Source organism: Ruditapes philippinarum, unplaced genomic scaffold (assembly GCF_026571515.1).
Source record: "Ruditapes philippinarum isolate M1 unplaced genomic scaffold, ASM2657151v2 ctg105_1_1_1_1, whole genome shotgun sequence".
Classification (NCBI taxonomy): domain Eukaryota; kingdom Metazoa; phylum Mollusca; class Bivalvia; order Venerida; family Veneridae; genus Ruditapes; species Ruditapes philippinarum.
The window spans coordinates 428,584-442,921 of record NW_026866838.1 but is presented as its reverse complement, the minus strand read 5'-3'; the positions used below and the strand labels follow the sequence as shown (position 1 = coordinate 442,921).

Here is a 14,338-nt window from a genome sequence, read left to right as displayed (position 1 = left end):
TGTTGTTAATGTTGTAGTAAAACCTATGACGTCACTTTTTTCTTTCCCAGTTTCTCTGTTATTGCTTTTCTGTTTGGTTTCCCTTTTCCCCGTGTCCTATTTCAGTCCGGATTCACGCCTTTTGACGTTGCGAACAATTCTGGTACGTGGAAAACCCTCTGTTCTCTTGCTGTTATATTGGCTTCTTTTTCTTTTAGTTTTTCTTCTCTTATTTTCTTTTCTAATCTTATCTTTTCATTTTCGTTTTTCTTTAAAGATTCATCACCTATTGAATTATTTTTACGGCATAGAATGATATCCTTAAAACTGTTCCAAAGGTCTTTACTCCATGTGAAAGAGGCAACTGGAAGAGCCATAGCATAGCAAAACCGTAACCATAGTAACACAAGATCGACGTACCAAACGTATCTCAAATCCTCCCTCTTTAAGCTATCAAGTTCTGAACTATTCTGAAGTTGTTTGAAGTATGACGTCAGAACATGAGGCGCTTCAAGAAGAAGCCAGGCAATACAAATTGTACCAGTCAAATTAGCATGCCGGAAGTCTTGCATAATCCGTGGCTCTTCTGCAGATTTATCATTGTAATTCCGTTGTGCAATTATGTTCCGGTTGACAATTCTGTCGGTGTAACCCGTTCTTATAATTTTCACGAAAAAGACTACCATTAAAACAAAAGGCACGATAAAGCAAAGTACAGCACTAAAAGTTGTATATACCACGGATGTGTCTTAATATGGCAAAAAAAACAATGTAAGTTTTCAATTGTTGGAAAAACTCCTATGGCAATGGGGAACGCGAACGAAAAAAAGACTGCACCCCCGTGAAAAAAATTACCCAATTCTTGGTTTATACCCCCCCTGCTCGTAGCTTCCCCTTTTACGCAGGGTATAAAGATCTGCGGGCCCGATCGTCAAACTTAGAATCGTCTGTATAGAAATCAAGTTCAAACAAAATGAACTAAGTCGACAGGCTAAATCGCCAAATTGCCACTTGTTTATAATACTTGATGCCAATAGAACTGACATGTTTAATACACACTCGCAGATATTTATTACGGCTAAATGGATCACAAAAATAAAGAATGCTATTGAGCGGAACTTCCTTGATTGACAAACAGTTATGATTAGAAACAAATTTCCCAAAAATCCAAACGAAATGAAAACCGAAAGAAACACTATTCTTGGAGTCGGTGATTCTATCCATTCTTCCGAATCGTCGTCGTCGGATATTTCTTTTGCCGTCGTATTTACCACTGAACTCACTGTGGAAACTGACGTCGTCATTTTTCCTCTTAAGTTTTAACTGATTTTAAAATTTTAAGTCTTCATTAATTAAATATTACATACTTCTTCGTGTTTAAACATTTCCCACGTTCTTGTTATAATCATATAAAACCTATAATTCGTTATGTGGGAACTATATCCGATTTATAGTCTATTGATATAAAATTCCCCTCAATTAGACTTGACATAATTTGCTGACATTTCAGAACAATTTTATTCAATACATTTCGTTCCAATCGTTTACTTTACCGATCAATAAGTATAGATATTGCATACCCGCGGTATCACTGAACTATTGAACACTGAATATGGTACCATTAGTTTGGGGACTGTCCTGAAACAAATAGCGTTGTTATATACGTCTTAATTAGGTATTAAAGCAGTTGTTTAATTGTTTTATAATTAACACAATTTTTTTGATAATTCATTAAGGTCATACCAAATTTCAAAGAATGGTGTTCGTTATTTTCCTACATATAGCCGGTGGTTACCTTTAAATCCAATCGGTACACTTCGGCTATTATTCATAATAACTTCTTGGAGTAGTTCTGTCACGTGGTGTCAGATGTAAACAATTAACAGAGGGTGTAATCTTTGATAATGTATATCAAATCTATAATGTTTGACATCCAAAGAAAAAGAAAGTATATTTCAGTCAAATTATGACTGAAAAAATGTCTGACAATCATATTAAATTTTAAAATGCCCACTTATTATAATAATAATATAATTATAACCATGTCCGAATTAATTTCAACAGTTAGACTTCTTGTACTTTCGTGTGTTTTTACAAGCATAACAATTTATAAAAATAGTATTCTGTTTACTTTTATCTCTACAAATGTACTTAATTCAGGTTAACTTTTATGAATTTAATCAACTCCTAGCATTAAGTTACTTTTTGTGTGCATGTTGAATTCAGTTTCTTATGTTCTGTGTATTCTTACTATTGTGTTCGCAAAGCATCTTCTAGGCTCTTTCCGCCAAACTTCGGAAAAGAACGGATAAGTCCGTACAGTACAGTACGCAATACAGTACAGTACAATACAAAATACTATATTACAATAAACAATCCAATATAAAATTAACAGGTTAATTGCGTTCAGACACCCTTTTATTAACCGGGAGAAAAAGCATTATAACTGAAATGTGTACATGGACAACATTTTGGCGGACATATTTATTTTATTTACATTATGATTTAGAAAATGTAGATAAATACTAACCAAAGAGTTTCGATCAATTATCACTTGTAAAGAAATAATGAAGTAAATATCAGGTTTAATGTTTTAAACTATTGAAAGTGCCACGTGACAATCGACATGTATTGGGTTATCGGACAAGTGATTTATACAAATAGTTCAGCGAGACTTTACCATTCCTATATGGGACCTGTCGATACTTGTGAAATATTGGAAAGGTAGGTAAATCAATGAAGTGTGCCTCATAATCTATTTTATTGAGTTGTGTAAGTACTGACGAGTGTTTTGAAGTGAAATCTCTTTTACCTTTACCAGGATTATATATTACACTTAACCTTTTGGTTTTACTAATATTGTAAAAGTAATGTTGTAATTACAATCCAAACAGAACCACTTTGATGTTTAAAAGATTAACGATTTAATCAAATTCGTACCCGGAGTCCATACAGAAAATTTCTTTTAGCTAAAGTGTATATTAAAAAGATATGTAAAAATAAGTCCGAGAAGGACTGTCAATCCATTGCGATCTTTTATTCTTTCTCCTTACGTTTTCTTTAAAATCTAAATGTTTATTTTATTTCAAGCATGGGGTTAATATTTAGCTCAATGTCATTATGGTGTCTTATAACATTTGTTCAAACATTTCATAGAATATTTGTTGTTATTCTATTAATTCAAACAGTGCCAGTCTGTCAGTTGATCCATCGCCGCTAAAGTCGAGCCTGTCGCGGTAAATCAGTCAATGTTCAAATGCAATGACGGTTGATGATGATGATGATGATGATGGTGGTGGTGGTTGTTATGATGTAATGATGATGATGAAGTCAATGCTTAAAGGCCCATTATGTCTCAGAAATACTATCATTTTTTTGCGTTAACGTTTGCAGTACATATTGAACATATTCTTTGATGTTAAGAAGTTGTTTTAGAAGAATATAAAATTTCACTTAAGTGTTGTTACATCCTTAATTACAACATACAGGATCCATCGTCTGAATTTTAGAGATTGTAAGCGTTTTTATTTTTACCGGTTTGGAGTCTTGTTTCAAAGCGTTAAGTACCGTGAACTAAGAGGAGCACAGTATACATGTATTTAGGTGTACTAGAGTTCGCATGTATCACATTCATATAAACACATTACTCTATCATATAAATATATGACAATTTGTATCATGAGCAAACTCAATCAAAATAGTTTTGTGTATCCACAATAATCATTACAGTCGTAATATTCATCATCAAGCAAATATTCACACTGAGGGCGGTAAACATTAAATTAATGTAACCTATGTGAATACTTTATTGTATGATTAAATATATATGCAACACGTTAATTGTGAAGATTGATGTAAATTAGTATTTTCAACATGCGTTCTAATTGTCAACCAAATACAGAATGAACTATAAATTTAGAGAAGAAAAGGGACATTTACCGCCAATGATATATGCGAGCAATAGACAGTTGTTTATTGTCTACGTAAACTATAGATGAAAAGGCTAGGGTAATAATGGTCAATTTCATTTAACCATTTTAGTTCAAAATAAACAATAAAGAAAAGGCAGTGCTGCATTTTCCGCTGAGCACTTTCCATCGAACCGAGGCTGCAACATTACACCAATTTTTCGTTTTAGACGTTATGTAAGGTTTTCATTTTTTTGACCATTTTCATGTTCAAAATATACCCAAATCTCTGGTTTGCAGGTAATTTTTTTTTCTTTATAGGATAACAAGGTAGACTTACTGAGATGAGCGGTTACAATAGAATATAGTCCCATATGTATGTAAAGGGGATATGTTTGCAAAGCAGCTCTCTTGACTGATAACAATAAAACTTACAATTGTTATAAATATAACAAATTCTTTATTTAAAGAAAAAATAATTCAAAATGTTACTTTTAGCAAGGGCTTCAAAGAATTTGCAACATGAGAAAATAGACATATCAAAAGTAACAAAAGAAATCATTACATTTGGTACATCTTCATCTTATCCATGCAATACAAGAGACAACTATATCATATTTGGATACCAGGTACATGTATATATTGTTTATAAATTATCTCTTGTCAATAATAATTGTTCAAAATGTAACTTAAACAATATGTAAGACTTGTAAAATTTCTTATTGTGAAGGAATATTAATTGTTCCATAATTCCATACTAGAGTAAAAAAAAATCGTCCGTTTCAAATTATTCGTTTTGATCGTTAACATATAAATGCACAATGCCTATTTTCTGTTTTTATCTTAGTATGTTAAACGGAGTTAAATCAGAAACATAATATAATTATATATTCTGTCGGTACTTTATTCAGCGCAAAATATATGTACACCATAATCACAGAAAAAGAAATTTCATCTTGATGGAGAAAAGCTATCCAGAATTTCAAGCGAATTAGTTTTCTTTAAAACATTCTTGCGTTTTTAAGGCTTTAAGCTTTTCGTAACTCAATTTTGGACCAAGTAACACGTACAGCCATAGGGAATCAAAAATCGGGATCATGCAGTTAAGCGATATATAGAAAAAAAAAGAGAAAAAAAAGTGTGTTAAGTCTATATAACGTAACTGTGTTAATTGATCGGATATGCAAGTTATAGTTATGGTATTGTGTCTGGTCGACCTATCTCGTGGTCACAAAATATATACTTTTATCTACTTTGAACTTTTTCAATTTTCCTCTTTGGGTCCTTCTACTCTTAAATCAGTATCACTGGAAGCTTTCATATTTATATGAATTTTACAAATTCAGCTCATTTCAGTTTCTTTCCGAATTAAAATAAATGTCAAGATTATATTTTAATAAGGAATACATGTCTCTGCTGTATTAAAATGAATTACTTACCTGGAACTGCAAGTTTAATTGAAGAAATTGATAGTAAGTTGTGACATCACTGTAGTAGTATTCGGACAACAAATAATTTGGACACTAGTATTTTAAATTGACTTGGATTAACTTATTTATCTTGGCTACAGACTTGTGGTCGTTAACGATTTTAAAGCATGTCTCCTATCTCTTAAAATTATTGGCAATCTGAATCAACTGAGCAACAGAAGCATGTTTTACTGCAGTTTTACAAAGTCATAATTTTTGTAACAACATGCTAGCATTAGGCAAAATCTTGTGTCGCAATCAGGTCATTTGAAGGTGATTCAAAATTAATGGAACATTAATGACAATATCTGCAGTGCAGGAATTGTCCTTTATGAAAAAATGTTTTTGCCAATAACAACATGATTTCGAGGTTATATTATTTCATCAGTTATCATCTTAACTCCTTTTGATCTTTTAAAGCTTCCCGAAAAATTTCGGGGGAGCATATAGTCGCCATGTTGTCTGTCAATCAGTCTGTCAGTCCGTACGTACGTACAGACATTCGTCCCGAATTCGTGTCCAGCCCATAACTTCGTTATTTGAAGTCGGATTTTACAATTATTTCACAGATATGATCACCATATTGAGACGACATGTCGCGCACAGCTTTGGGTTGTTTTTACACTTTGAACTTTGTCTGTGACATAACTCTGACACTACAAGAGGTATACCTTCCTGTGTCCAAAACCTTTTCGGGGAGCATCACCCGGTTCACAGGAATTTGAAATTTAATCAATACATCACAAAATATACGTATATTAGTGATATAGCCCTTATCTCTATATAAAAAACAGATAAGGGTTATATCACTAATATACGTATGTTTTGTGATGTATTGATTAAATTTCAACTTCCTGTGCCAGGTTTAGCAGGCTCTTAATTGTTTAAATGTAACAATCTTAACCTTGTAAATTGCAAACAATAAAATAAGGAATAATAATGGTTTGATATGATTGATTCATTTATTTTGTTCTGTTTTTTATTGTAGAGAAATTGTTAGTTGTGTTAAGAGATGGAAGAACTTTGATTGGAATTTTACGCAGCATAGATCAGTTTGGTATGTAGAAAGTAATCAACAAATGAGCCGCGTCACGACAAAACCAACATAGTGCGTTTGCGACCAGCATGAATCCAGACCAGCCTGCGCATCCACGCAGTCTGATCAGGATCCATGCTGTTCACTTACCGACTCTATTACAAGAGGAGAAACTGACAGCAAACAGCATGGATCCTGATCAGACTGTGCGGATGCTCAGGCTGGTCTGGATCCAGGCTGGTCGCTAACCCACTATGTTGGTTCTGTCGTGACGCGGCTCAATTATGTTTTCATATTTTGATTTTTTGTGATCATTATCAAACATCAGTGATACTGCTATACTTAACTTTATGCATGTGTTGTTCTACATCCCGTTCTTGTTTACTTACTTTATACTTTGTGTAAACCTGAAGAAAATCTATTCAGGATTTAGAAAATTGTTATACAAACTTAAACTCTGTTTTTTTCTTTATTAAAGTTGTTTGATTTGAGAAAAAAACAAAAACAATTGAGCTATTTTAATATTTGATTTTGCCTAGGACTGGGGTTAATTACAAATATACAGAGTAAATATAAGATGTGAGTTATGTTATATTTCAGCAAATTTAGTACTTCATAGAACAATAGAAAGAATACATGTCGGCAGGAAATATGGAGATATACCTAGAGGAATCTTCATTGTTAGAGGAGAGAATGTTGTACTACTGGGAGAAGTGGTAAGATTGGCTTATAATGAAAACTGTTTATTTTCCTTAATTTTTTATGGTCCCCGAAAAATTTTGGGGGAGCATATAGTCGGCGCCTTGTCCGTCCGTCTGTCTGTCCGTTGTCTTGTCCGGAGCATAACTTGAAAACCCTTGAAGATAATTTGTTCAAACTTCATACAGTGGTAGAGGGCATTGAGGGGGAGTGCAGTGTCAAAGAACCATATCTCTTTTTTGTCCGGTTTTTGAATTATCTCCCCTTATAGAAAAATCTTGTCCGGGACATAACTCTAAAACTATAAGAGATATCAACTTGAAACTTTGTACGTGAATAGATCTCAATGGGTAGATGTGCAGTGCATAAGAACAATAACTCTTTTTGTCCTAATTTTGGAGTTATTGCCCTTTGTTAATTTTAACACTTTGAACTTTGTCCGGGACATATCTCTAAAACTATAAGAGATATCAAGATGAAACATTGTAGGTAGGTAGATCTCATTGAGTTAAAGTGCAGTGCAAAAGAACCATAACTCAGTTAAGCCTCATTTTTGAATTATCCCCCCTTTTAGAAAAATCTTGTCCAGGACATAGCTGTAAAACTATAAGAGATATCAACATGAAACTTTGTAGGTAGATATATCTCATTGGTAGATGTGCAGTGTACAAGAATCATAACTCTGCCTTGCCTAATTCTGGAGTTATTGCCCTTTGTTTATTTTTACTTTTTGAAGTTGTCCTGGACATAACTCGGAAACGATAAGAGATATCAACAAGAAACTTTGTAGGTTGATAGATCACATTGATTAGAAGTGTAGTGCAAGGAACAGTAACTCTGCCTTGCCTAATTTTGGAACTATTGCACTTTGAACTTTTTCCAGGGACATAACTCTGAAACTACAAGAGGTGTACTTTCCTGTGTCCAAAACCTATTCTGGGAGCATCACCCTGCTCAAACCAGGCTCTTGTTTGAATATTCCTCAAAATTTCATTCCACAGGCCCTTAAATTTGTGTCCATTTGATCAAAAAGCAACGATATTGTAAAGTTTCAAATATTTTATGGATAAGAATGGCTTATGAAGTGTTGTTTGTAGAGTGACAGATTATAGGAATCCTATGGTATTAAAAGATTTGTCCCCTCATATTTGGTATCAATATCATCTGAGACATAATATATAATGGAACAAGCAACTTCCGACAAGATTTGAGTGGTCTTATGTTGGCATCCAGTTAAAAGCTGATAGACCAATAGGTTTTGTTTTTGAATCATTTACAAATTGTTTTAATGATGTTATGATTAAGAATTACATTGATAAGTCATTGATTAATTTATTTCCTCTAGAATTTAAATTGAAATATGATTTTACATAATGCATTTTTTTCACAGGATGTTGAGAATGAAAATAGTTTACCTTTAGATGAAGTACCAATAGATGAGATTTTAGAAATGCAGAGGGAAGAACAGATACAGAAACAGTTAGAGGAGGAAAGAAAGAGGAAGGCATTGATAGATCGAGGAATGAACCCAGTTAGTGAATACACAGATGATTTATATTAAACAACACAACAAGGACTTAGTGTAACAATTATGTTAAAAACCACCTAATGTGTTAAGATTGGATAATGGTTAGTGTCATTGTGTTGCAAATGAATGAATAGATTTTGAGTAAGTTTAGCGACTGCTATGTTGCTGATTGAGTTAATTATGTGATAAACTTAGAATATGTTTATCATTTGTTGATTTTGGAACATTTTTTGATATGCCATTTATGAATATGATCTGACAAACTAAGAAATTGTGTATCATGTTGGAAAAAAAGGAAATTGTTATTTTTATGTTGATCTTTTGAAATGTTTATCATATGTTTATCTAGATGGGTTTGCCATGTGATAAACTGTAAAAATATCTTGTTTTGTGGCAAACTATGCATTGGTTAATCATTTCACTATTACCACCTTTTATATCTGAAATGGATTGGTCCATTCTTCATTCTTAACAAGACACCATATTTTGGGAAAATTTCAATACAAATGTATATTTATTAACTAAATAGTGACAGCTGCAGAAAATGACCTGTTGCTTTGTAAAATAAGTTGCTGTTAGCAGTGTGAGGGTTAAGGAGTTGTCTTGAAATTTCTTCTTATAAACTATGATTTAGATTTTTTTTTCAACTAGAATATAGGTATTTAATGTGATGAACAAGAAAATGGTTTATACATGTGACAAACTTATAGTTATGTGATTAATACAGACATGGTTTGTAATGTGTTTAACTGGAAATAATCTATCACTGTATGTTAAACTGAACTGTTCTTTATCTTGTGAGAGAGTGTAGGTCAAAACCCCTCCAGGACAAAAGCCCTCCCGTCTTTTGTCCGCCCAGTCATTTTTGAGTGAGGGCTTTTGTCCGCCCTGAGGGCTTTTGTCTGCTTTTTCATTTTTGGACGCGAGGGCTTTTGTCCGTTTTCCCTTGTGAGATATGTCATAAATATATTGTGTTTATCATGTCACTTAACAGAGTTTTAGTGAATTTACATGACTGCATTCATAATTTATTGCTGGGCATTTTTTTATAAAGATACTTTTTTGCTTTAGATATTTTATTGTATAATATAATTACATATAAGCTAAACAGTACATTTGCAAATTTTAGTTCATTAAATCAGAAACATTTATAATATACATCCCTGACTAAGTGCAATAGAATGATTTTTCATCTGCCCTATGAAAGATGGCTTTTTAAAAAAAAGAAGGTATATTTAACAATGATGAGTAATTTCATAAAGTTGTATTATAAATGTAGATACTTTTATGTATTTATCCAATATTACAGCCATTGTCATGTAACTGTGTTAAGTAGATATTGACGAAAACAAACATTATAATCTTATTGTAAAATAGGCAAAATTGATGCGTATTATGGATGATTTTTTTATGCATAAACTTTTGTGTCAGTTGCTTTTTTCGAATACCCTTTCTTTGTTATATCACTTGCAAAAAGTAATTGATATATTTTGGAGGGTATCAAAGTTTGTAACAGTTTCATTTTTGTTATCCTGTCATTATGACTTTGTGACTCTCAAAATCTCACAATTTTGTAAATGTTTAGTTAGAACTTTCCAGAAAATTGTATGAAGTAGTAATTTGAATTTCTGGTGCTGAACACTATGGCTCCAATTTAATGCTCGCAAAATTCTGTTTAAAAAATGAAAACTGCCATGTTTTTTTTGTTTTCATTTGCAAACCTTTACATGGTTCAAAAATAAAATACAAGTTAATATTGGTTTTTGCAAGTTTAAATTTCTGTCATCTAGCAGATATTTTCAAGTGCAAGAGAAAGTTCAATATAAGCAGTGATTATTGAAATGATGATTTGCCTACCTGCATATTGGTTATTACATCAAACATATGACATCATAAATAAGTGTGTGTATTTCGGCAAAGTTAAAAACATTTATTAAAAAACATTTTGAAACCTGAGAAAGAAATTTTGATATATGATATGTACATTTTTATTTCAATCAAAATACCAGGGTGGAATAAAAACGTTTGTGCTTTATGTTGAATCGTTCACTGCCTTCTGTATTGACCATAAAATATCCAAAAGTTAATAATACTTAAAGTTTTTAAGTGTCTGGATTTTTTATTTAAAGTTTTTGTTTGTTTGTTTTTTTTCCTGACGAGTAATACATTGTATACAAAGGTATGTACCTTGAATTTTACATCATGACACAAGTGATGTAATTATAACTTAAAAGTGCTACAATTTTGATATGTTGAGAAAAAAAAATATTTGAAATAAAAATTGAGATTACTTCTTGTTATTCAAAACTCTATATTTTCCATCAAAATAGATTTGGGTTGAACATTAACTGGCATGTACAGCTAGTTCAATCGTTGTTAAAAAAGGGTGATAACTCTGTAAACTTCCTTTCGGAATTGCCCAATCAAAGGGGCACATAGATATTGCTACTGCATGGAGAGGCTATCATTGGTTTTATAAAAAGTTTAAAGAAAGCGTGGAGAATATCAGGTGATGATGCACATGCATCCAGAAATGTTAACTCTAAACACAATGTGCTAAGATTAGCTAAAAATGTACAAGTTCACACAAATGACGGATTCACTGAAAATTTAACTTTATTTTAAGTTTTGGTGTTTCAAGTATGTTGTACCTGCAATACCTACAGCAAAGCTTCAATACAAAAATCATTTACAGGGCGAAGACTTATAAATTAATACTTATATTTGCAGAATTATTTGCCCTTTTGAAACTTAAAGCTTAGAAATTTTGGTTCAAGGTCTTAAGAACTATCAAAGATATTTACTTGAAACTTTACACATTTACTTAGGGTCATAAGTGAAGGTCACATCTCTAGATCCATTACTCTGCCATGTATTTTGACTGAATTATGCTCCCTTTTGTACTAAAAAAATCTCCTTTTCTTGGTTAAGTTTTACATGCAAGTTTTACATATCTCTGAAACTATTAAAGATACAAACTTGAAACTTCAAATGTATATTTGTGGTCATAAATAATGATCACTGAACAGCACTCATATCTGTGTCATGTATTAAACTGATTTATCTCCCCCTTTTTTACTTAGACTCTTGGTAAATGTTTACATGTAAGTTTTACATATCTCAATAACTATCAGAGATTTTGATTTGAAACTTCACATATGCATGAAGTGTCATAATTGTATGTCACTGACCAAGTTCCATAACTCTATCTTGCATTTAGGCTGATTTATCTTCCCTTTTCTACTTAGTCTCTTGGTTAATGTTTACATGCAAGTTTAACTTATCTCAACTAGAACTGCCACTGTCATGGCGTGAATACCCCCGCATACCACTTTGTCAGAAGCTTTTTTTAAGTCAAGGCCCCTGTGACCTTGAACTTTGACCCAGTGACCTCAAAATCCATAGGGGTCATCTACTAACCTCCATGCCAAATATGAAGACTGTGGGTCAAAGGAATCTCAAGTTATTGGGCGGACAAGCTTTTTTTTAGTCAAGGACCCTGTGACCTTGACCTTTGACCCAGTGACCTCAAAATCAATAGGAATCATTTACTAATCATAACTAACCTCCAGGCCAAATATGAAGACTGTGGGTCAAAGGAATCTCAAGTTATTTGGTGGAAAAGCTTTTTAAAGTCAAGGCCCCTGTTGACTTGGCCTTTGACCCAGTGACCCCAAAATCAATAGCATCTACTTATCATGACTAACCTCCATGCCAAATATGAAGACTGTCGGTCAAAGGAATCTCAAGTAATTGGGCAGACAATGTTTTTTTAGTCAAGGCCCCTGTGACCTTGACCTTTGACCCAGTGACCTAAAATCAATAGGGGTCATCTAATAATCAGGACTAACCTCCATGCCAAATATGAAGACTGTGGGTCAAAGTAATCTCAAGTTATTGGGCGGACAAGGTTTTTTCAGTCAAGGCCCCTGTGACCTTGACCTTTGACCCAGTGACCTCAAAATCAATAGGGGTCATCTACTAATCATGACTAACCTCCATGCCAAATATGAAGACTGTGTGCCAAAAGGAATCTCAAGTTATTGGGCAGCCAAGGAAAAACAGACGGACGGACATCCGGACGGACAAGCTGATTCCAGTATATCCCCCTTACAACTTCGTTGTGCGGGGGTATAATAACTATTAAAGATATTTATTTAAAACTTCACATGCATTTAATGTCATAATTGTAGGTCACTGACCAAGATCCATAATTCTATCTTGCATTTAGGCCGACTTATCTCCCCTTTTTCAACTTAGAAATTCATGGTAAAGTTTTACTTGTTAGCCGTTATCTTCATAACTACTGAAGGGTTTGTGCCTTTTTTGGGACAATTCTATGCATTCATAATAATAAGGCAGTGATTTACTTGATAAAACATCTATATAACAAGCCTTTGTACCTTTTCGGTCAATTTATGTATTCATAGGTAAGCATTATTATACTCAATAAAACACCTTTGTGACAACTTTTTCAAATAGTCAAGCCTTACTGTCCTCCGACAGTTCTTGTTAATTGAAGGGCCACAACTCTGCCAAAAATCATTCAAGCGGAAAACCCATGTAATATGCACAAGTACCTGAGCAATCAATTAATCCTGTAAAATGTCATTGAAATTGCCTTATTAGTATAAGAGGGGTAGACAAACTTTAAAATAAAATTAATTAAAGGGCCATAGCTCTGACAAAAATCAATGAAACAAAAAAAGCTGATGATATGCACAACAAGACTTGGTACTGACCATTCCTGTAAAGTTCGGATGAAATTGCACCAGTGGTTTTTATGTAGTCCAGACAAGATTCTGTTAGCTGGCAATGCAAAAAAATAACACCTTTTTTTATTCAAGGGCAATAACTCCACCAAAAATCATTCAACTGGAAAACCTGTGTTATATGTGCAAGTAGAGATCACTACCCTGTAAAAAGTGCTTAAAAAGTAGAAGCGCGGAAAAACTTAAAAAATAAAAATCATTAAAGGGCCATAACTCTGACAAAAATCATTCAAACCTGAAAATGCAAATGATATGCATAACTAGACTTGGTACTGATTATTCCTGTTAAGTTTGGATGAAATAGCACAAGTAGTTTTTGAGGAGTAGTCCGGACATGTTTTGTGACAGAAGGCAGTCAGACAGACAGATGACAGAGAAGTGATCCCTATATGTCGCCACCACTCCAAAGAGGTGACAGAAAAATGACAAACTAAAACTGGAATGCAGAACTGCTTTATTTGATATCTTTGTATGAAAACACATATTGCACTGTGTGATTCACATCATCTTAAAACTAAACATTTACACAAATGGCTGGTCACAGTATACCAACACATATACACAAATGATTTCAGGACACAGTCTATTTCAACATTTACACAGACACAGTCTTCCTAAACATTTACACAAAAATGATGGTTTGGCACAGTCTGCCTGTACAATTACACAAATGATTGCTGGACACAGTCTAATTCAACATTTATATATAAAACACAGCAGAACACAGTCAAGCTCAAAATTTACATAAAACAATAGCAGGACACAGTCTGGCTAAATATTTTCCCAAACAGAAGCATGACACAGTCTAGATAAATGCTTACTCAATGACTGCATTAACAGTGTAATACCCAAATATCTATTGTACCTTTTTATAAAATAAACTATATGCAATTACATAAATAATTATGACAAGTAAGTTTGTAGGACCCAGATGTATTTGCTTTAAA

At 33.0% G+C, this 14,338-nt stretch overlaps 2 protein-coding genes across 2 annotated transcripts; one reads left to right on the top strand and one right to left on the bottom strand.

Annotated features, from left to right (window-relative positions):
- Nucleotides 1-101: 101 nt before the first annotated feature.
- LOC132733883 (uncharacterized) lies at nucleotides 102-747 on the bottom strand. The gene has a single exon (XM_060720610.1). It carries the CDS (start codon nucleotides 663-665, stop codon nucleotides 102-104), a length of 564 nt encoding a protein of 187 aa, XP_060576593.1. The 5' UTR covers nucleotides 666-747.
- Nucleotides 748-5,179: 4,432 nt separating this feature from the next.
- Nucleotides 5,180-9,665, top strand: LOC132733882 (U6 snRNA-associated Sm-like protein LSm1). Its single transcript, XM_060720609.1, has 4 exons — nucleotides 5,180-5,359; nucleotides 6,345-6,413; nucleotides 6,993-7,108; nucleotides 8,482-9,665. The coding sequence occupies exons 1-4, from the start codon at nucleotides 5,314-5,316 to the stop codon at nucleotides 8,650-8,652; spliced, it is 402 nt and encodes a 133-aa protein (XP_060576592.1). The 5' UTR covers nucleotides 5,180-5,313; the 3' UTR covers nucleotides 8,653-9,665.
- Nucleotides 9,666-14,338: the final 4,673 nt, after the last annotated feature.

Coding starts and splice junctions, on each gene's coding strand:
- LOC132733882 (XM_060720609.1), top strand. CDS start 5,314: ATGAATTACTTACCTGGAACTGCAAGTTTAATTGAAGAAATTGATA. Junction 5,360..6,344: donor TTTAATTGAAGAAATTGATA/GTAAGTTGTGAC, acceptor TTTTTATTGTAG/AGAAATTGTTAGTTGTGTTA. Junction 6,414..6,992: donor ACGCAGCATAGATCAGTTTG/GTATGTAGAAAG, acceptor GTTATATTTCAG/CAAATTTAGTACTTCATAGA.
- LOC132733883 (XM_060720610.1), bottom strand. CDS start 665: ATGGTAGTCTTTTTCGTGAAAATTATAAGAACGGGTTACACCGACAGA.